Source organism: Phocoena sinus, chromosome 4 (assembly GCF_008692025.1).
Source record: "Phocoena sinus isolate mPhoSin1 chromosome 4, mPhoSin1.pri, whole genome shotgun sequence".
Classification (NCBI taxonomy): Eukaryota; Metazoa; Chordata; class Mammalia; order Artiodactyla; family Phocoenidae; genus Phocoena; species Phocoena sinus.
Window position 1 is genome coordinate 86071211 of NC_045766.1, and position 21230 is coordinate 86092440.

Genomic DNA, 21230 nt, shown 5'->3' on the forward strand with positions numbered 1-21230 from the left:
CAAGGCTGTGTGACTCAATTTCAGTTTCAATATCCACATGTGGGAGATGATGGGAAGAGGGAGTATCAACACTCATACCAAAGCGATTGTCCTCAGTGTGATGAAGCAGGGGCAGCACCTCTTATCAACTTCTCCCTGCCTCAGGACCAGCCTCTGGCCTCAAAGACACAGCCATTCCACCTCAACACTGCCTTAAGTAACTAAGCAAACATGCTGCCTGCCTGGGAAGCTCACATGCTAGAGGTTGGCACACCTCATCAGAGTTTTCCTGTTTCTTCAGGTACTGTAAAACTTTGAGACAGGAGATGAAAGGGTTGGGACAAGGAGGAACAGGAGGTGAATGGCAAATGCAGTTCCTTAGGAGAATTCCCAGGGCCCCCTCTGGAGAAACTCAGGGGCTGCCATGCTTGCTCTCATCCTGTAACTTGGTTTGCTATGGAGAGTCCAGCTCAACCCTTATCTTGTGGTGATCGGATCACCCTCACAAGTATCCCGGTTCCAGAAGAGCCCCACTCACACCCCTGTACCCTACAATCACCCACACATAGAAATGAAAGCACTTTTCTTTTTTCCTATTTTGAAATTGAAATATTGCCCACTGGGGGTGGGGGTGTGTGCTATATTTATGCATCATAAAAACCTTAATACTGATAATCATAAAAAAATTAGCAACTACCTAAAAGGTTTTAAAAAGATGTGGGAGGGCTTCCCTGGTGGCGCAGTGGTTGAGAGTCCGCCTGCCGATGCAGGGGACACGGGTTCGTGCCCCGGTCAGGGAGGATCCCACATGCCGTGGAGCGGCTGGGCCCGTGAGCCATGGCCACTGAGCCTGCGTGTCCGGAGCCTGTGCTCCGCAACGGGAGAGGCCACAGCAGTGAGAGGCCCGCGTACCGCAAAAAAAAAAAAAAAAATGTGGAAGAGTACATCATGCAGTTATAAAAAAAAAATGTTCACAAATAATTTTTAATGAATTGGCAAAATGATCTCAATGTAACATTAAAATCCTAAAGGTGAGCCACAGGGTGATAAAAAACAATCTGATCGCAAATTATTTTTAAAATGCAAGTAAGAAAAAGACTAGAGAAAAATATAACAAAATATTAATAATGTGGATGGGCTTTATGGGTAACTGAACATGTACTATGTTCATATTCATAATAAAAAAATAAAATGAGATAATGCATGTAGAATATATATGTAGCACCATGTGAGTTTTTGTTTTGTACCACATACGACACAAATATAACAGTGATTTCTAAAATAAGTTAAAATAATGACAGCTTACAGATACATGGTTCTATAAAGTTTTTTAAATGCTTCCAAATACATTATTCATCATTTTATCATTACAATAATATACTAGGTATATCAGATAAAGTTATTGTTATACAATAATTACCTTTTTACAATAATTATCTTGACTAAACAAATTATTTTAAAAACTTTTCAAACACGCATGGGTAAGATACAATAAAACATAGTGTTTATGGAAATTAAAAATTTAAGAAATCTTCAACATCCAATGGGTAGCGTTTAAAGTAAAACAATGACCCCCATATGTTTTCCAGAGTTTATAAAACACACAAAAAAGAAAATAAAAAAGAAAAGTAAAAATCATGTATACCTCCCATCTATTCAACATATTGCAAACCAGCTTTAAATTCATATTATAAACGATGAAGTAGCAGTGAGTACGTCTTTGATTTCAGCGTTTAAGTGTCATAAGCATCACCTGAGTTCTCAAAATGCATCAATTTAGTCATGTTTAAAACCTCTTACCTCCAATCAGACATAAGCTTATGATGATGACTATAACGAGACCTAGGAAAACAGAGGCGAGGACCATCCACAGTTTGCACTTTCCAACCAAGTTCTTATTACAGGTGTTCCAAGGGCTTTCCTTGTCAGCCTGGAAAGCAGAGGGAGACTTAGAGGCAGGCATTTGGTTTCAACAAACATTTTTTAATACTCGCTATGGGCCAGTGACACTGAAATGAAGGCAGCGGGATCCTGACCCTCGAGGGGCTCCACCCTACTGAGTCAAGTTTACAAAAGGACAGAAATGGAACCTCACAAAGAAGTTAGCAAGAAAATGCTCTGGGGACTCTGAGGTGGGAAGGACAGGCAGGATTTTGAAGAATGGACAGAGAAAGGCATTGCAAACCCGGGAAAGAATATCCTCCGTGTCGACTCACAGTGAAATTGGCCAAGAGATGCATCTGATAGGAATGTCGGTTTCAGAGGCAAGTAATGAGAGTTAAGATTAGAGGGAGTGAAAGGTTGAAGCATATCTGAGAGGGTCTTAAATGCTGCCAGAGCAGTTTGGACTTAAATTGGCGTGTACTGGGAACTCGTTGAAGGTTTTTGGCACACAAAAGCTGAGGAGAAGATTAAGAGAATGATGTATAGTTTAGACCAAGAGAACCTTCTGCTGGGGCCCAGACTCTATGTAATAAGGGCCTGGAAAGGGAATGAAAGGGAGGACAAGGACGGGAGAGATACCAGAAAATAAGCTGCAATGTGTGTAGTGAGGCAGATGGTGGGGTTAAAGTAAATAATTTCAACCGCTCTGGTCTACTGAACACCAACACCGTTTCACTTCATCTGAACAGCCCTGCAAGGGAGGTATTAACCCATTTCAAAGATGCAGTTGGGAGAGATTAGCCAGGACTAACCCCTGCTGCGTGACACTGCCCCACTCACTCGCTCTCCCATTGGTCTACAGCGTCCCCCAGGCACTGTGTGGGGCTCCAGGTTATAAGTGCGCCCGGCCACCTCCACTCTCAGTACTGCCACCTGCCCCTAAAAGGTCCCATTCCTCTCCTCCTACTTCCTACATGGAGACCATGGGAAACAATGGAATATGATGCGGAAAAAATGTGTTTCTGTATCAGGATCCCAATCCCAGCTATACCACTTACAGGCAGGGTGTCTATCAGCAAACCCCTTACTGAAACTCACCAGCCCCAAGGTCCTCACCCGTAAAACACATAAGTAATAAATCTAGCTCACGGGGCTGTTATAAAAACTAGAGATCACGCACATGAAGCACTTGCTAAACAAGGGTAGAGTGGAGGTCACACTTCGGAGCCCCTGAGCGCACTTGACACTGGTTCTCAACACACAGGAGCCAGTGGTTACGTGGAGTATTCACCTGCCTCACCAAGCGGCAGCAGGCACTTCCTGAATCCGTGCCTCGTTAACTTTCTCTTCCGTCGTGATTTTAGTGGCAGCTATCAGAAAAGGAAACTGTCCACGTAAGGACTACAGTTTAATCTTTCTCGATGAGAGGGTCCAAGCCTGCATATCAGAATCACGTGAAGGGGAATTTAAACAACACCTAGGCCCTACCCGGACCCAGGGGATCAGACTGCAGGGAAGGTGCGAGCAGACCCAGTTTGTCAATGTAGACTTCCCAAGGTAAATCAGCTGCTTTACGAGAGGTGGACCCCTGGTCTGGAGCCTCCCTGCTCTTCAGGAACCTGGTCAAATCTCTCCTTTCGTGGAGGCCTCCCTACCAGCCCACCCGTGGAGAGATCTCCCAGTACACACAGCTCGTCTGCCGCTGCCACTGCCTGTCTTGTCTGGTTTCAGGTCCGAATATAAACAGATACTGGCCTATCTTCCTAGGGAAAGTGAAACCACATAGAAGGAAGGGTGGCTCTTAAAATTCCCCACTCTTATATCCCATACCTCTGCCTCATACAAGTAACAGGCACTTAATAAATGTGTGTTGCTTAATTATAGTGGGAGCCCAAAATTTTGAGAATGCACTTTGAGAAGCTCTAGAGTAGAGGTCACACTTTGGAGCCCCTGCATGCACTGGCCCTTCGGGTGGGGTATGAGGGGTGCAGTAAAGGCCCCGTCAATATCTGGACAGAGGGAAACCCTCCTGAGGTAAGTGGGTGTGGAGTCCAGGGATGGCACCACCGCTCACCCCTACCCACAGACTGAGCATTGCTCCAAGGTCACCAAAGCTAGTGGCTCAACAAGGCACATAAGAAAGAGGAGTCCCAGTACAAGAAGCCTTGAACTTCTCAGGGGACAGAAACATATCTTCCTATTTACAGAGCTCCTGAGACACATGCCATTTTCAGTCCTTGTACAAGACACAGCAGGAACCATAAATATTAGCACAAAATGAAATGGTCTGGAGTCTCAAATGAGCCCATGAATGAGGGTCAATGCACCTCTTTGGCCCTTTGTGCCTTCGCCTATGCTATCCCTTAGAGACCACAAACTAGGATACGCTGGTGGTGTGAGGAGACCAATGTTCTGACTTCCTGGGGGAACTCAGCTCAGAATTATATAGCCTTCCTCTGTAGGAAATGCCTCTTCCTGTCCAGCCCATCACTGCCATCCTACAGGCTGGCCCCTTCTCCTGCCGTCAGCCCGAAGCCAGAGACCACTATCCTTTGAATGACTGATCTTCACATATTTTAAGTCATCGTAAAATGGTCTGCCAGACACACCCAACCCATCAACAGAGTACAGCGCTTCTCAGCGGTCTGCACACTAGAATCAACACAGGAATTCTAGTGTTTCGAAGTGCCCCCAGGAGAGTCCACCCTGCCTTGAGAGAGCCTCTGATCCAGCAGATACACGCTACCCATGCACACTGGGTCATGGAAACACAATGCCTCCTTCCCTGCCTTCTTTAGCAGTTCTTGCCCAAATTCTAGGTCATGAGGAGAGGCCACAGGCAGGTTCTTCTCCAGAGTGGCTTCTGAAGATTTTTACAAACTGCATCTCACACTCTATGATGGCAGCATATGGCCCAAGAATTTCTGTGACTTTCCTCTGACTCTTCCCCCAGATATATTCACATCCCTCTTCAAATAAGGTCCAAATACATGACATAAGGTCCTGAAACAATGGCAGGGCTACGTATCTCTTGGATACAAAAAGCTTTTCTTCTCTTTGACTCAATTAGGAAAAGCTATTATATAGATCAGGGGAAATTTTTCTTAGCACACAGTAAAATCTATATTATGTAATCTTCATTGTGGGATTTAATCCACTTGTTGACTCAAGCACAAAAGAGCCAGCTGATTCTTGTCCAAAATTCTGAACAACACATGTCAATGGGCTAATTTTTAGCTAGCCCATTCATATATGTAGTGCCTGCCTCAAAACTACCCATGGATTATTATTGCTATTATTAAAATGATGCTGCCATCCCTTAAAATGCCTCTGGGACTTCTACCTGAAAAATGAGGTCAGAGTCCGTGAAATGAGCCATAAAAGAAAAGTAGTCTTACTCAATTATCCCTAATGCCTTTTCCAGTTTTGACCCAACTACATTGCCATGTTTACAGTGATGGCAGGCAAAGTGAAGTTCAATGGCTTACAATCCTTTTCCCTCAAGCCCCAAACCCAAATTAAGAAACAGAAAGTTCTTTCTACTGCCTTTGAATACCCTCCCAGATTAGCCCTTCCAAGTAGGAAGATACCCATGATATGGGATGTCTTCTTCCCAATGATTCTCAAACTGTTCCCTGCTCGTCACGCATCTACCCGTCTGCTTACATCTCCCTCATCATGCCAGATACGCTACTCAATTCCTCATCTTTCACCTACGTTCCATAACTTACAGAAATTAGTAATAATATATAACAGGCAATTATACATAAATAAATATAAGTTATATATATTTATATATTCAAATTATGTACATATATATAGACATATAAAATAAATCAACAAAAGCAGCATAGGTTTGAAAAACAGCCTGAGTTCAATCTCAGAGCCACCACTGGGTGAACTTGAGTATTTAGGTAACTCTGCCTGTGTCTCAAGTTCTTCACTCAGTTTCTTCTTCTGTCAAATCAGAATGCCACCCCCTTCCTCTGAAGTTTGTTGTGCTCATTAAATGCATTTATGTAGCAGAAATGTTTGGCACATGATAGGTACAAAACATATGTTTAATAAAAACACATGGACTTAATGCTACATTTCAAAATTGGAAATCTTAACATACAGTTTAAAGAGACCTACACACAAAAGTCTTAAGAGTCTGGATCTTGTGCTTGTGGCTACATTAGTTGACTTTTCAATTTAAAATACACTTCAGCTGATTCTATGGAACCAGAGAGAATGATTAACACAATAGATGAGGATTTTTTTTCCTCTTTTTAAAAATTATTCCTCTTCAAGCATTTCTAGAATGTTCTCCAAGTGCTGATGTAACCCTTCATCTTCACGCCATTCTGTCCCTCACACAGCTTTCCTATTTCCTACACAGCTTTGTATTTCCTACAAAGAAAGCTAGTTCACAAGGAAGCCCCAGATATCTGTATACACCTGACTAACAAGGAAGTAACTAAAACATGAAAAAGCAATCTCTACCAGGTAGGTTAAATGACAATAAATACGGACACCCTGTATGTGTCCTGCACAGTCTACTCCTCCACTGTATTCAACATGCATTCCCAGGCCTCACAAAGAAGACTGGTTGGTCACATTACATTACCACCAGTTGACAGCTGGGAAAACATAGACCTTAGTGCCTTGCCTTGGGACACACCTTTTAATGGGGAAGTTGTCACCAGAATTCAGATCTCTGGATTCAGTTCCAAACCATGGAGTCTGTGGGGTGTCCTGGGTCTATCTGACATGAGGCAAGTACTCCCAATTCCCATTCCTAGACATTGCCTTGGAGGATCCATACAGCAAGTCCACAGTTGCAGCCACTTGCAGAGATCAAATCATCTTCCTCCAACTTTCATTTTTCTATGGTATTCATCTTTCATTCAAATATAAGGTAGCAAATTACTCTCCAGGGTACCTATAAAAGCAGACTTTACAGTATTACTAGGAATCAAGGAGGAAGCAAAAGCAATGCTTTCAACTTCTGAATTTCCTGCTTATCCCCGAAATCAACAGTTGAGCTGCCAAAGGGATGGCAGTAGAGGAGAGAGCCCTAGAAAAATCAGGTTGGAACCATATGTGTATATATGTGGAGTTCCATATAACAAGTAAACATCAAGCCAGTTAGAAGGGTTAATCAGAAGGTAGAATTCAAAGTCTCTGCTGTGTTACAAGCATTTGATCAGAATGAATAATTTTCCTGCCCCTGTTAGAGCTGAATCAGAAGAGTTCAGCCTAAACATCACCAGGGACTTACTTAGAAACTGAGATGAGGCCAAAGCAAATGAGGCAGTCTAGCTCTTTGAGACAAGAACTTGGAAATTATTTCCCTTAGTTGAGCAGGGCAAGTTCACCCCCAGGCCTTCTGTGCTTGCTCTTTTCTCCCTTCTCCCCTACATCTCTTCCTGTGAAATCAAATGGCCAGACTGAGAGAAGACAAAAAGTGTAGACCCAGGGGATGGCGAGCCGGGATGGGGGATGGTGGGCGGTGGGTGAAGGCTGGGGGAGGGTGGAGGGTGAGGGCGAGTAGCAAGGTCGTATAGGAAAGGAAGACAAAGAATTCTCAAGAAAAGGAGACACCAGTTATCGCTGGTTCTCCCTACTGGAAAAAGAAAAACCAAATTAAAAGTTAATGAACTTTTTAAAACCACCTCTACCTCTGGGGATTCTCTCTCAGAAGAGAGAAGCCGCACACCTCCGGGATAAGATTCCTCAAGTTCCTTGGAGCCGGAGGGATCCGAGGAGCCTCGGGCAGTCTCAAGGTGGAGGGCATTGTTGTGTCTGCTCCATTCAGAATATTCCAGCGCGCACCACCGGCGCTTGGGGTCTGCTGCGCCCAGAGAGCTGTTTGGAAACCGGAAACTGTGCGGTGCCAGGCCCGGGTCCTGGCCGGCAGCCTGGCTCAGAGCCCGTCGGATAACGCCGCCAGAGCGAAGACGACCTTACCTGAACTGGGCAGGGCTCCTCCTCCAGAGGAAAGATGCCCTGGACGGCTCCACTGAGAGGCGTCTGCTCGTCTGGCTGCCCCTGGATCACCGAGAGCTCCAGCTCATCTCCTGGCGATGGGGGCCCGGCCCCCTCCATAGACGGGGAGAGGAGGATTAAACAGCCCGCCAGGAAGCAGGACGCATACACCCGAGGGTGCAAAGTGGCCTCGAGCTTGGCTTGCCCTACGCCCCCGGTGGGCGGGGCGGGGAGCCCTCGGGCGGTGGGCGGGGCCTGGTGGGGCGTGGGGGGCTGGAGGCGGGCTTTGACCCCGGGAAGCGCCCCTAGGTCCCGCCAGGTGCCGCAGCCTTGGCCTGCTGTGAGCTCCGGAACACAGCGGAAGAGGGCTGTTTTTCTGGTTTGTTCAGGGCGCTGCTTGCTCTGCCTTTTGCTATTTGTACATATACAAAGCAGAAGCTGAGCCGAGGGCCTGATTGGGCGTCGGGCTGTGGCATGGATGGACATTCCACCCTCCTCGAGGAGCTGTCTGTTGCACGGGCTTGCCCCAGTTTCCGCTGTCTAGCAAAATTTCATTCATTTAATCAACATATAACTATGAACATATAACTATCTCCTGCGTGCCAGGCATCGTGCGAGGTTCTGAGCCAATGAAGGTGCATAATACGAATACACTCCTTCCTCTTACGAGTCCAGAGTCAGGCAAAGATACCGTAATGAGTGGTGGAGGGAACAGCAGGCTCAGGAACCAGGCTGCCCAGATTAATCCCCTCTCACAGGGTTCCTAACTGTGAGACCTTGGACTTTCATCTTTCTGTGCCCAGTTTCCTCATCTGGAAAGCTGACATAATGTTAGTACCCCCCTAAGGGAGTTGTTGCCCGATTCATAGAGTTGATGTCAGCAGAGCACTCAGACATATAGCAAACATTCATAAACGTTGGCTATTATCTACCTTTGGGAAGAGGAGTCACAGATACCCCACCATCACCACCACCACCACACACACACAAACACACACACACACACACACACACAACCTGAGGAAAAAGTATATGCACCCACACACAATCCACAGTCCATAGTTCAGAACTTCTGGTCTTGAGAGCCTGAAATTATGTTTGCTCTGCAGGGTGTGCTGATGCCCTCAAGCTTCTGCTCAGAGCTGGCTTGCTTCCCTACTTCTTCCCTGCCCCCAACAAACATACATACTGAGATGAGTTTGAGATCTGGACCTGGCACATATAAATCAGCTCCATTTCAGAAGATGTCGACTTGTGTCCAAAAATCCAGCACCCTCGATGCCTACTGTTCAGACACTGCCTAGATATCGGGTCTCTAGTTGTCTCTTGCCTGCTGCCAGCTCATCTGGACTCTGGACTCCATCTGCCTACTGGCTGGGGTTGTGCTAACTGCAGCCACTCAGCTGCTGGCCGGCACTGACTTCTGCTTTCTCTGCCCTAAAAGGCAGGACTCAGTCTGCATTCTCAGCTGGGATTTTGTAAGAGGCTTTCTGATGAAGCAGCAAGGGTTAAGGGAACCAAGAAGGGGCACCAAGGCACCCAAGGACTAGCAACAGCAGAAAGCCCTCCGTACCCTGAGGCTTAAAAGGGACTAGAGCTTGATTAAAAACTAGAACCATCAGTTGGGCCCTCTTGATAGGATCTGTAGTCACAAAAATTTGCAGCCACTGCCAGGACTACAGTCCAGCAGAGAGGAAACATTCTCTGATCTTTGTCTCCACCTGCCAGGGTTTTGCCCGTTAACTCCCACTGGAAACTGGTGATGGAGGTTGGGGGTCAGCCTCCCAGGCTAAGAGCAGAGAATGAATCAGAGGTGAAAAGAGAGAGGAACCTGCATGTATACCTTTCCTTGCAATAACTAACTTCTAGTCTTCCTTCTCAGACATTCAGTGGTCAGTAGACTCCTCTGGTCTGACCAGATTCCTCTTCCTGGCTGGCCCTTCCCTTTCCCTTTCTGTTGCCACTCCCCACGTCTTTGTATATGATGCTCCCTCTGCTTGAAATGCTTTTCCTTCCACTCCAGCCCACCTTCTGTATGGACAGCTCCCCTTCATCTTTAAATCCAAGCTGAAACACACTTTTCCCAATAAACCTTCTCTGATTCCCTTCCTCCACCAAAAGTTATCCACACTCTTCTCTGCTACCCATACACGTTGTTCCTATGCTAACCATGTCACATATTCAGTCTAATTTAATTCAACAAGTAATGCGGAATTCTTGCTATGTGTCAGGCATTCTTCTTGGTGCTTGAGATGTATCTGAAGAGATAGCTAAATAAAACACAATCACAGCCATTGTGAAACTAATATTTATTAAGGGGGAGTAAACTTAAATAATGTTTTTAGAATATTAGGAGGTGGTGCACGCTATGGGGAAAAAAAAAAGGTAAAGAAGAGTATGGGAGGTTGGAGAGCTGAGCGGTGCAGTTGGGAGTTGCGATTATAAATAAGGTGACCAACTTAGGCCTCATTAGGAAAGTGAAATTTGAGCAAAGAGTTGAAGATGGCAAGAATTAGCTCTGCAGATTTCTGAAAGAAGAAGGAACTCTAGGACAAAGGTCCTGAGCCTGGAATCTGTCTGACTTTTACTGTCTGAGAATCAGTAAAGAGGCCAGAATGGCTAAAATGGAATATAAGCAGGAATTTTTTTTTCCTTGTCTGCCTCCACCAGTTGTTTAATCTCCTCGAGGTATCTATGTTCCCAGTACTCCGCTGTGTATCCAGCACAGTGCCCTCTGTAAATGTTGATTAATTTGAATATTCTCGGTGATGACAGCTTGCTAGACCCAGGGCCTTAGACCCTGACTAGAACCATTAAAACCTCTCTAACCCTGACTCCTATCCTTACCCAGCCCCAGACCACCTTTCCCATAATTTCCTCATTTGACTGCAGGAGCTCATTCTCAGTGGGAGATTCCCTCTGTTGTGTAGGATGGACTGTAGCTATCTTCCAAGCCTGGTTTCTCCATGAACAGATGTCTAAAATCTCCTTCACTCTCCCAGAGAACCAGAAAGCTACTGTTTCCTGTCACAAACATATTCTACACCACATCTCTCAATGCCTTCTGAGTACCACAAGGCGAGGTTTATTAATTCTCTTATCTAGACTCGAATGCATTTCCAGAATTTCATAAGACTAGCCCTTGTACACTGTTGACATCCCTATGGTAGTATAGGTTTTGAAGACAAGAAGAGTTAGGATCAAATTTAAACCCTCACTAACTGTGTGTTCTTAGGCAAGTTGTTTAAAGTCTATGAGCTTCTTTCCTCCTTATAAAATGATTCCTACCCAGTAGAGTTAGGAGGATTAAATGAGGTAATTAAAGAAAAGCATTTATTCCTGTGCCTGGCAAAAGCAGAATCGCAGTAAATATTCCTTTCCTTTCCATAACTATGAGTATCTCTGTAACTAATACCCACCTACCCCAAACTCTTTGCACCCAGCAATAACGTTTGATTCAATATACTTTTTTTTTTTTTTTTTTTTGCCGTACGCGGGCCCCTCACTGTTGCGGCCTCTCTCGTTGCGGAGCACAGGCTCCGGACGCACAGGCTCAGCGGCCATGGCTCACGGGCCCAGCCACTCCGTGACATGTGGGACCTTCCCGGACTGGGGCACGAACCCATGTTCCCTGCATCGGCAGGCGGACTCTCAACCACTGCGCCACCAGGGAAGCCCCAATATACTTTCTTTTGATATTGATTTGTGTTCCTGTCTTGTCACATTTTCTGGATTGCTGACACTTGCTCACACCTCCCCATATTGCCTGAACTACTTAAATTCTTATTTGCAACCTGTTCCTGATTTCTGATAACCGCAAATTTCTTCATCTCCAGACAGCTGACCTAGAATGTAGGTGAATGTACCAACTGCTACTTGAGGGCTTTTTTTATCCTGCCAGTCTGACTCTAAACTGAAGATTCAGATGAGTTAGAAAGAAGTGTTTCTCCCTGGAGGTAGAACCAGGTTTAGATTAAATAATTCTTGTTGAAGTTTAGGATTTGTGAATGAGGAATCAAATTCTATCTAGATTTCTTCTTGCATTTTCTTCAAAACTGTCTGCTATAGGGGTAGCTTTTTAAAGGATATTGTTCTTTCATAAATAGTTCTTTAAATGTGCTTTTAAAAGTATACTGTTCTTGCACAAATAGTTCTTTTTAATATAATCTAAAAATTATTATTGAGTCAAGTACTTTAGTTCGTTCAAGGGGGTCAGATGTAAATAACATTAAAAAATTCGAACGTATTTCTTACCAAGACTTGCTGACCAGTATAAGATTTTCAATTTTGCTTTTCTTGTCATAGTACTTGCTCTTCTTTCTTCATCTCCTTTAAGAGCAAATAATTTCCTAAATGGTTATCATATAAAACAAAAAATAAAGTAACATCATTAAAGTGAGGTCACCAAAGCATCTCATTAGCTTCAAATAGATCTATGCCTCTTCAAAACACCACATTTTGGGGGCTTCCCTGGTGGCGCAGTGGTTGAGAGTCCGCCTGCCTATGCAAGGAACACGGGTTCGTGCTCCTGTCTGGGAAGATCCCACGTGCCGCGGAGTGGCTGGGCACGTGAGCCATGGCCGCTGAGCCTGCGCATCCGGAGCCTGTGCTCCGCAACGGGAGAGGCCACAACAGTGAGAGGCCGGCGTACCACAAAAACAAACAAACAAAAACACCACATTTTGTACCCATATGTTGACAGATGGCAAGCAGTACTATGCTGAACATCAGCAGTTAGAGCAATTGGATCAGCCACTCAGGATAATCAAGCAGAAAACAAATGAGAAATAGTTGGTTGGCTTGTGGTATTTCATTTTGCAGTTTTCCAGGCACTGTGAAGGGTGAGTCCCTACAAATTTTCCCCAATAGTCTAGCACATGAAAATGCTCCTGTCTTTGTCTTTGACCATTTCACTCTGTTAACTAAACCAGTCTTGGAATTTGCCTCTACTCACACCTTTGCAAAAATAAGGTCGATATCCCTACATCATTCAGGTTCTAAAGGCATCTTGGCGTGAAGTAGCCAAGTAAGTTAAACTGGTGTTTCTCAACCTTTTCCCCATGTCTGCACTGATGAGGAACACGGTACACTCACATTAGCACCAGCAAGTGCTTAGAATGGTAGCATGTATGCGTGGTTTGAAAACTCCCTCTGATGAATCTGACAGATCATGCTAGCCATCCTCCATCTCCTAACTGAGATCACAAACTTATGCAAAGTTGTGAGGTATTTTGTTGAATAGCAAATCTCCTTAGAAATCACCATAAGTAAAAAGTACAATTCACCGTGTACCTAAGTCACAGCAAAACCAGGCAAAATAAACCTGGGTTTTAAGAACTGTCAGCCTAATTTGTTCTTCTATGCCATGGGTTCAGTAGCTAAAGCTCCCTTTGTGGATTAAGGAGAACACTTGGCCCGCTGAATTGTACTATGCCACAGCCAGTTTACTGAATCCTCAGGGACCTATTCAGAGGTGTATCATTAAAACATTCTTCCTTTATCTGAAGGAAACAGTCTTTTAGCAAATCAAAATATGTTTTGTGAAATGGAAAACATTCACTATCTCAGGGAAATCATATCCAGGTTTCAGTCTTACTATCTGATCTGGGTTATGACACCTTTTACTCTCTCTTCTTTTGCTGTTACATTAAGATTTTCCGAGGTCCTATAAAATCCAGTTTCATTATTTTGGATCCTACTTAAAAATAACATTGCTATTACTTTCTTTAACTTTGTCCCAGGGAAAAAAATAATATCATTCTTCTCCTTTCTGCTGTTTTTACCTACTTGGTGATATTGTTAAGTACAGCCTCTATTAATGAAAAGTTTATTCTGAGATTATGTGTGAAACACTCCAAATCAAAACAAAATAAATCAATAACTATGATGTATTGAGCATGTAGTATAGGTTTACAACTATGCTAGGTATTGCATGGCTCTGATAATAAAAGAAAGTTTTGGCCATTGGAGTTTTATAAAGGGATCAGAAGTCAGATGATAATATTCTGAAAATTTTCACTTGCAAAACAGTCATCCAGGGCTTCCCTGGTGGCACAGTGGTTGAGAGTCTGCCTGCTGATGCAGGGGACACGGGTTCATGCCCCGGTCCGGGAATATCCCACATGCCGCGGAGCGGCTGGGCCCGTGAGCCATGGTCGCTGAGCCTGCGTGTCTGGAGCCTGTGCTCCGCAACGGGAGAGGCCACAACAGTGAGAGGCCCGGGTACCGCAAAACAAAACAAAACAAAAAAACAGTCATCCAAAAATTCCTTTGTCTTTCAACTGCTGACCAGCATTGCCACAATTTTCTTAAATCCCCTGTAAGTGCTTTCAATCCAACTACCACAATGTTTCATTCTATCATTTTAGTGAAGATTACTAATTAGCAATTGACAAATAAGTTTTGTTAGCTGTTTGATGGTTTCTCTGTACACAATGTTACCATGTTACAGCTGAAGAAAAGTCCTGTGATATGGTTAGACAAATTGGATTGGAAAATAAGGAAAATATAGGTACTTCCTCTGTCAATAACTGAGTTTAGCTTTGTTTGCTTTCGTGAAGGAGTCATTTTTATGCATTTAATTTCATTAGAACACTGAAGATCTGGCATGGTATTTTAATGGAACTTATTTCAATAAATCAGTTTTGCCTGGATCCTTATAAATATCTGCCCTTGAATAGGAACATAAAGTAAGGTATGGATTCTTGAGCGTCTCACCCACTTTTTATCTTATTTTAGAGGTTTGGTTCATGACATTAGTTTTCTTCCATTCCTGAATCAATGGCCCTTTGACACTTAAGAATGAATACAGCTCTATCCTTGAGGCAATTTTTCAGGGAATAAAATACATATTAATCTTTCTGGCTTTCAATAACAAATGTATGCAATCTGAGAGTTCCAGAAGAAAAAAATTATCTCATTTTACTGATAATTATTGCATTCTTTTTAAAAGAATCTATCACATAAAACACAGTCAAAAATCAAACTTGCACAATTACAAAAGAGAAGGGACATATTTATGAATCCAGGGAACAAAGTTTGACACCCTTGTATAAACACCAGGAAAGTTTGGTCTTCCACATCCATGTCCCCAGCTAACAATGCCAGTCAAAATCCATTTTCCATCACTTTTTCTTCGACAGGACAAAGGTCCACCCGAATCTCCCTACACAAGAAGATAATGTAAGTAAAAAGCACATTTGTCCCGTGATCATCAATTTTGCATTAAGGTGTCTAATGAATTGTGAGCAAACGCCTACTCTGACAGGTTCTTGCTTGGCTAACTACTATACAGTTTGGGGAAGTAACAAGAAATAACGTGAAACTTCTAATGTCATTTTAGAATTTTTTTTCCTATAATCAAAAGGTGCATTCATCATAAGAAACTAGATTCTTTAGGCCAAGAGTGACATTAGAAGATTCTTGTAGAGGAAACAATTCTCACATACCTCCAAAAAAATAACAAACCTCAATAGTAATAATAATGACAATAATAATAATAGCTAACATTTATTTAGTGCTGCTATGTGCTAAGCACTGTTTTGGGTCATTTAATCCTCACAAGAACCTTTTGAGACATGGTTATCTTGGAAGGTAGGTTGACTTCTACCTCTAGGTCATGCAACTTTAGTGTTGGCTCATGGCCCTGAGGAAGAAAGAAAAGGAGACCCTGTTTAGCTGGCCAGGTCCAATTATGAAACCCCAAGGATCACTGGCTGATAATTATCACAGAGAAATCACCCTCACTTGAGAGTCCTTTCTGACATCTTAACTCCAAAAGCAAAGGCTGAAATAATTCAATGCTTAAACAGAATTCCTACTGTGCTCAGTATTTAAAGTATAATATCTGGATTTTTATTTCCTTATTTTGGAGCATACCTGAAGCTACACCTTACTCAGAGGCAAAGATAAAAAAAGCATTCTGAATGTGTCCCTGGATGTCACCCTTACAATTCTAAACCCGATTAGGTGAATTCTAACTAGTAGGAGACTGGGATCTTTTTATTTTAACCGTTGCCACACCAACTCTACAAAGTCTAATTTAACCTCTAAACCCTGGTGGCTATGGGGAACAGGACTATATAACCGACTAGCTGCAGGAAGCACCCAAAATGTAGTAGCTTTAGCATTACAGAGGTAAATGTTCAAATCCCAGCTCAACTAGCTGTGTGACCTTGGGTAATTTACTTAGGCTCTCTGTGCCCCAGTTTCCTCTTCTATAAAATGGGGATGAAAGAATAATTTGAATGAATTTATGTAAAGGACCTAGTACAGCTCTTGCCACAAAATAGGAGCTTAGAAGATAGAAGTCACTACAGTATTATAATAAGATGATTTTTAAGGTTATATAAAGATGCGGGAACAGCTCCCCTGCCCTCCTCATTCTCTAAATCATCTGTTCACTTTTTGGCAATCAAATAGATATCTGCATACATTGGAATCTGAGGCTCATAGAAATGTCCCCCCAAAGGTGACCTTCAACTTCACCACTGTCAGGAGGCCTATCCAGAGGCATAAAAATGAGTGTCCCTGTCACCTCTCCCACTCCTCTTTCCTTTCCCCCAGCCTATGCATTAAAGGAGTAAGTAAATAAAACACTGTTTCTTTAGAAGGTACATGGCCACTGCTAAGAAATAGCTAGTGATCCTAAAACACTGCGTGTGGGCGTTCTGCTTTGTTTTTCAGTTTTGGGTTATAAGAAAATCATGGCAGAATGATAAATGCTGACTTCATTCCCTAATTGTTGGAGGAAAATACATGGCGACTAGAAAATGAGTTTTACAGATCCAATTCCTATTTAATCACTTTTTCCTGATCTCAGACTATTGGATTATAATTAATATATGAATGAAGGTAGGCCCCTGCCCGAGTTATTGCCCAGTGTTGTATAGATTAAACGTGAAGGCATTTATGGAAAGTACAACATGTTAGGCAAGGGAAACGTAAGATGACTTACCCTGCAAGCATCTCTCTTGCCTGACATGACGCCCGCACAGAGCATCCTCGAAGTGATGATCCCATAGGTGGAAACACAGAGGGTTTGGTCAATGAGCTCTACCTCTGCTTGCTGCAAAACAGGGGAGCCTTTATTGTCTGGAAAACACATAGAAGTAGAAATCACAGTAATGATTACATTTACTTTATTAGACAATTTACTCATTTTCTCCTTTTACCCTCATAACAATTTTTTTAGGTAAATTCTATTATGATAACCATTCTTCTGATGAAGAAATGGAGACTTAAGAGGATAAAGGACTTAACCAGTAGCACAAGAATAGCTAGTAACAGAGCAGGATTCAGACCCAAGGTCTCACTCGACCATCTGAGCTACTGTGCCATACTCCTTCACCAAGTGCCGCCTGCCTTTAGGACTGTGAATCAGCAACAGTTATTACCAGTGCTCACTGGTCAGGAAGGTACCTTAAGTGGAGCATGTTAACTGACATATGGGAGTATCCTCGGAACCATAAAAACATAACACTGTGGATATAGCTCTTTCACTTCCTTTTCTAACCTCTGTGGCTAAGATGATTCAGAAAAATAAACACTCACACACTCATGCTTGTAAAGAAAATGTCCCATGATATGGTGTTTGAATAGACTCTTTCCTCTTGTGATATATGATGATGTAATTAAAGCCCTGCGCACAGTCCTGATAGGTTATAGGTGTTCGAGCCGTGATCTGCCTTCCCTCAGCAGGGCCAAACAGGTGGTGAATTTCATGATTTCAATAACTAAATGTAGGCAGTTAGCACTGGAGAAGCTGCCCATAGTGAATCTTTAGAGAGTGTCAAAGAAAGGCCAAGATAAGGTTCAAGACTTACAGAAAATGTATCTGTCCTAAGCCCTTGGAAATGACTGCAAGGGAATCCAAGATGACTGGGAGATCAAGGGAAAGCATTAGCTCTAACCTTTGGATTAAAACTTTGGATTCTTCTCCTTACTGTGTATTTAGAATCCTAGACCATAAAATCCTTGGCAGGACAGACGTAGGGACTTCCCTACTATAAAGTCTGACCTTTGTGCATATGAAAAAAGATGCCCCCCTCTGGGTGGAAGAATTGTAAAAAGGCATCCCCTCTGGGTGGATCCATTCTAGGCTGATTTAACCCCCTATGCCTGAATCTGCAGTCTGGGAAGCTAAGGGCAGGCTGGATTTCTGCCCTCACTCTCATTCACTTGGCCAGTTAGTTGCCCTTGTGAAAGACATAGTCGCATCATCCTCCAGACAACTGTCTATGAGTTGACACAGTAAGGTGTGTGTGTGTGTGTGTGTGTGTGTGTGTGTGTGTGTGTGTGTATGACAGAGTATCCTTCTCTTCTTTATGAAAATGAGTCAGTTTTTTTGGATGAAAGGGAACTAGCAAACCCCTCTGAGTTTGCAAAGAGCCCATACTATCTACCCAGTCCCTTGCTCAGAGACCTTCCCTTAAGAAGTGGGTCCTGCTTCTTTTTGGGGCAAGGGGAAAGCATCATAAAACAAGAACTATAATACTCCCCTCCATCCCACCTCTCAGAGCTTTTAGAAGGCTCAATGAGATCATATACAAAAACCCTCTCCATGAACCCTAAAGCACCACATCAACACGAGTTACTATGATCTGGAGAGGAGGGCATGGCGTTCACTGACACACACACCTGCTTCGTGCCTTCGCCCCCAGCCGGTCACCCAGCACTTCTCTCCACTGCGCACTTTCTGGCCAGCAGGAGGAATGCATATTGGCTGAATGAGCTGTTTCAGGGTCTCAGGCCAGGCGACACTGAGCTGTAGCAAGGCGATATCATAATCAAAGGTCTGGCTGTTATAGTACTCGTGGACCACAATTCTTCTCACTGGGGAGACGAACTTGGCATTCCCCTGCACGTACATGCCAAGGTGAGCAGTCCATGGTGTGGGGTCGGAGAGTCTGGTACAAAAGGAATGAAGCACGGAGTCAGAGGCCTGAAGAACCAGACATGGTTTGGAAAAGAGCACATCACAGAGGGAGGAGGGCTGCAGGAAGGGAGGTCTGACTTTCAGTCCCTATCTTAGTCGTTGCCTCTGTCCATGGGCATGGCAAGAAGCACAACTTCTCTGAGCCTCCCTTGTCTCCTCAGTAAAACCAAAGATGAAGTAAGGTAGAGCAGGGCTGGAGAATGACAGCTAAGGTCCAGAAAATTTCCTCAACTCTAAGGACATGCTGGCGATTTTCTTGCCACCAGTATTTCAGGAATCACACACAGGTCAAGATGGTTAGTGACTGGAATTCATTTGTTACCTTCTCCCTATTCATGCTGACAGTGGTATTCGATGGAGACAGACAGGGCCAGTAAGACAGTGGTCTGGGGATCCTTTTGCCAAATTCAAATGATATGAATACCAAAATAGATGAGAAATCAAGTATTCCAAGCAGAAATGTAAGGAAACTCCTTCTTGAGAACTACCAGAAGCCTTAAAGGTCACTGCTCTAGGGCTTCCCTGGTGGCGCAGTGGTTGGGAATCCGCCTGCCGATGCAGGGCACACGGGTTCGTGCCCCGGTCAGGGAAGATCCCACGTGCCGTGGAGCGGCTGGGCCCGTGAGCCATGGCCGCTGAACCTGCGTGTCCGGAGCCTGTGCTCTGCAACGGGAGAGGCCACAACAGTGAGAGGCCCGCAAAAAAAGATCACTGCTCTAACTGTTCATACTTGACTATTCACAGGGTCTCACTCCCTATGAGCCCTTCCAGAATTCTAATCCTGACCCCGCTAGCCTGGCATGAAGTCACCGAGGGTCTTGTAACCTCCACCTGAGGTTTCTGTCTCCGTGGGTGCAGCAGCTTTGCTCTGGTGGGGTGAAAAGAATGTGGAAGCTTTGGAAGAAAAATAAGGACAGATCCCAAAGAGTGTGGCCCCTTATCTGCTTAGCTGACATCTCACGGGCAGCACTGGGGACCCAGGGGAGTATTGAGGGCCACGTATTACTTGGAGCAGTTTCTTAGCATAAAAGACTAATGGTGGAACAGAAGTGTAGCCGTTTTAGTCATTAACATGAATCCTGTAACTTCCAGGAGAAACAAATACTCTAATTATATAAATTCATTGAAATACTCCACTTTAAAAAATTCTGAATGAGAAATGAATGGCATATTTTTGTACCTAAGCTCCAATAGATTCCAAATAAGGTTACTTTTTAGTGAAGTTGTTTTCTGAGCTTCCCTTTCACCCTTAGCTGGTAGAGTGTCTGCCCCATAATAACCCCATTAGTAAAGGCAGACAGAGCCCTTCAGACGACAACCCTAATGGACTCTTTCATGATCCCCCCATGATATTGTGATTTATAATAAGAAATATATACTTGGTTTTCCTTCCATTTCTGGCATAGAGCTCCTAAATCCCTTGGAATTTCCTAAGTGATGAGAGGGGCAAATGTGTCTTTTGTTATGCTAATGAGGTTACTTTGGGACTGCAGCTAAGGTTGGGGGCTGGTCACCAGGAGAACTAACTATGTGATTGGAGGGTTAGAACTTTCAGTTACACTCCTGACTTCTAGGGAGGAATGAGGGGCTAGAGGTTGAATCCATGGCCAATGACCAATGATTTAGTTAATCATGGATGTGTAAGGAAGCTTCCATAAAATTCCAAAAGGACGGGGTTTGGAGAGGTTCCAAGCTGGTGAAAGCATGGAGATTCGGAGAGAATGATGCACACCAGGAAGACATGGAAAATTCTGTACCCTTTCTCATACCTCGCCCTATGCATGCCTTCCATCAGACTGTTCCTGAGTTATATCTTATTATAATAAACTAGTAAGCCAGCAAGTAAAATGTTTCTCTGACTTCTGTGAGCTGCTCTAGCAAATTAATAAAATCCAAGGAAGGGGTCATTAGAACCTCCACTCTATAACCAGTCAGTCAGAAGCTCAGGTGACAACCTAGGCTTTGGATTGGCATCTGAATTAGGGGGAGAGGGGTAGTTTTGTAGGACTGAGCCCCTAAACTTTTTGTTTTGTTTTCTTTTTTGCGGTACGCGGGCCTCTCACTGTTGTGGCCTCTCCTGTTGCGGAGCACAGGCTCCAGACGCGCAGGCTCAGCGGCCATGGCTCACGGGCCCAGCCGCTCCACAGCATGTGGGATCTTCCCGGACCGGGTCACGAACCCGTGTACCCTGCATCGGCAGGCGGACTCTCAACCACTGCGCCACCAGGGAAACCCCCCTAAACTGTTTAGTCTGTCTATCTGGGTAGACAAAGTCAGAATTGAGTTGAATTATAGGACACCCAGCTAATGTCAGAGAATTGCTTGGGACTGTAGGAATCCTCCCCACCTCTACACTGGAAATTGGATGCAGAATCACTACCCTCACGCTCTAAATAGTGATTCCTGTACCCCAGTAATCCCTTAATACCCGTTCTCCACACATTCCCATACTCCATAGTCT

The 21230-nt window shown here is 44.0% G+C and overlaps 2 protein-coding genes across 10 annotated transcripts in view; both read right to left on the reverse strand.

The window, feature by feature from the left end:
• C4H3orf52 (chromosome 4 C3orf52 homolog) overlaps positions 1-9195 on the reverse strand; it is a 33542-nt gene extending 24347 nt beyond the window's left edge. Inside the window, exons 1-3 of one of the 3 annotated variants that reach the window (XM_032631104.1) lie at positions 9185-9195; positions 4486-4496; positions 1780-2035 (exon numbers count right to left, since the gene is read on the reverse strand). In XM_032631104.1, coding sequence (XP_032486995.1) covers positions 1780-1942 — 163 coding nt within the window. In that variant the 5' untranslated portion in view covers positions 1943-2035; positions 4486-4496; positions 9185-9195. Of the gene's footprint in view, positions 1-1779; positions 2036-4485; positions 4497-7526; positions 7782-7815; positions 8062-9184 lie in introns of those variants that run through there. The other 2 variants (XM_032631103.1, XM_032631105.1) reach the window with 2 other exon arrangements.
• Positions 9196-14728: 5533 nt separating this feature from the next.
• TMPRSS7 (transmembrane serine protease 7) overlaps positions 14729-21230 on the reverse strand; it is a 42292-nt gene continuing 35790 nt past the window's right edge. For all 7 annotated transcript variants that reach the window (XM_032631102.1, XM_032631098.1, XM_032631095.1 and 4 more), the window contains 3 exons: positions 18472-18740; positions 16790-16926; positions 14729-14998 (listed from right to left, as the gene is read on the reverse strand). In XM_032631102.1, coding sequence (XP_032486993.1) covers positions 14828-14998; positions 16790-16926; positions 18472-18740 — 577 coding nt within the window. In that variant the 3' untranslated portion in view covers positions 14729-14827. The remainder of the gene's footprint in view (positions 14999-16789; positions 16927-18471; positions 18741-21230) is intronic.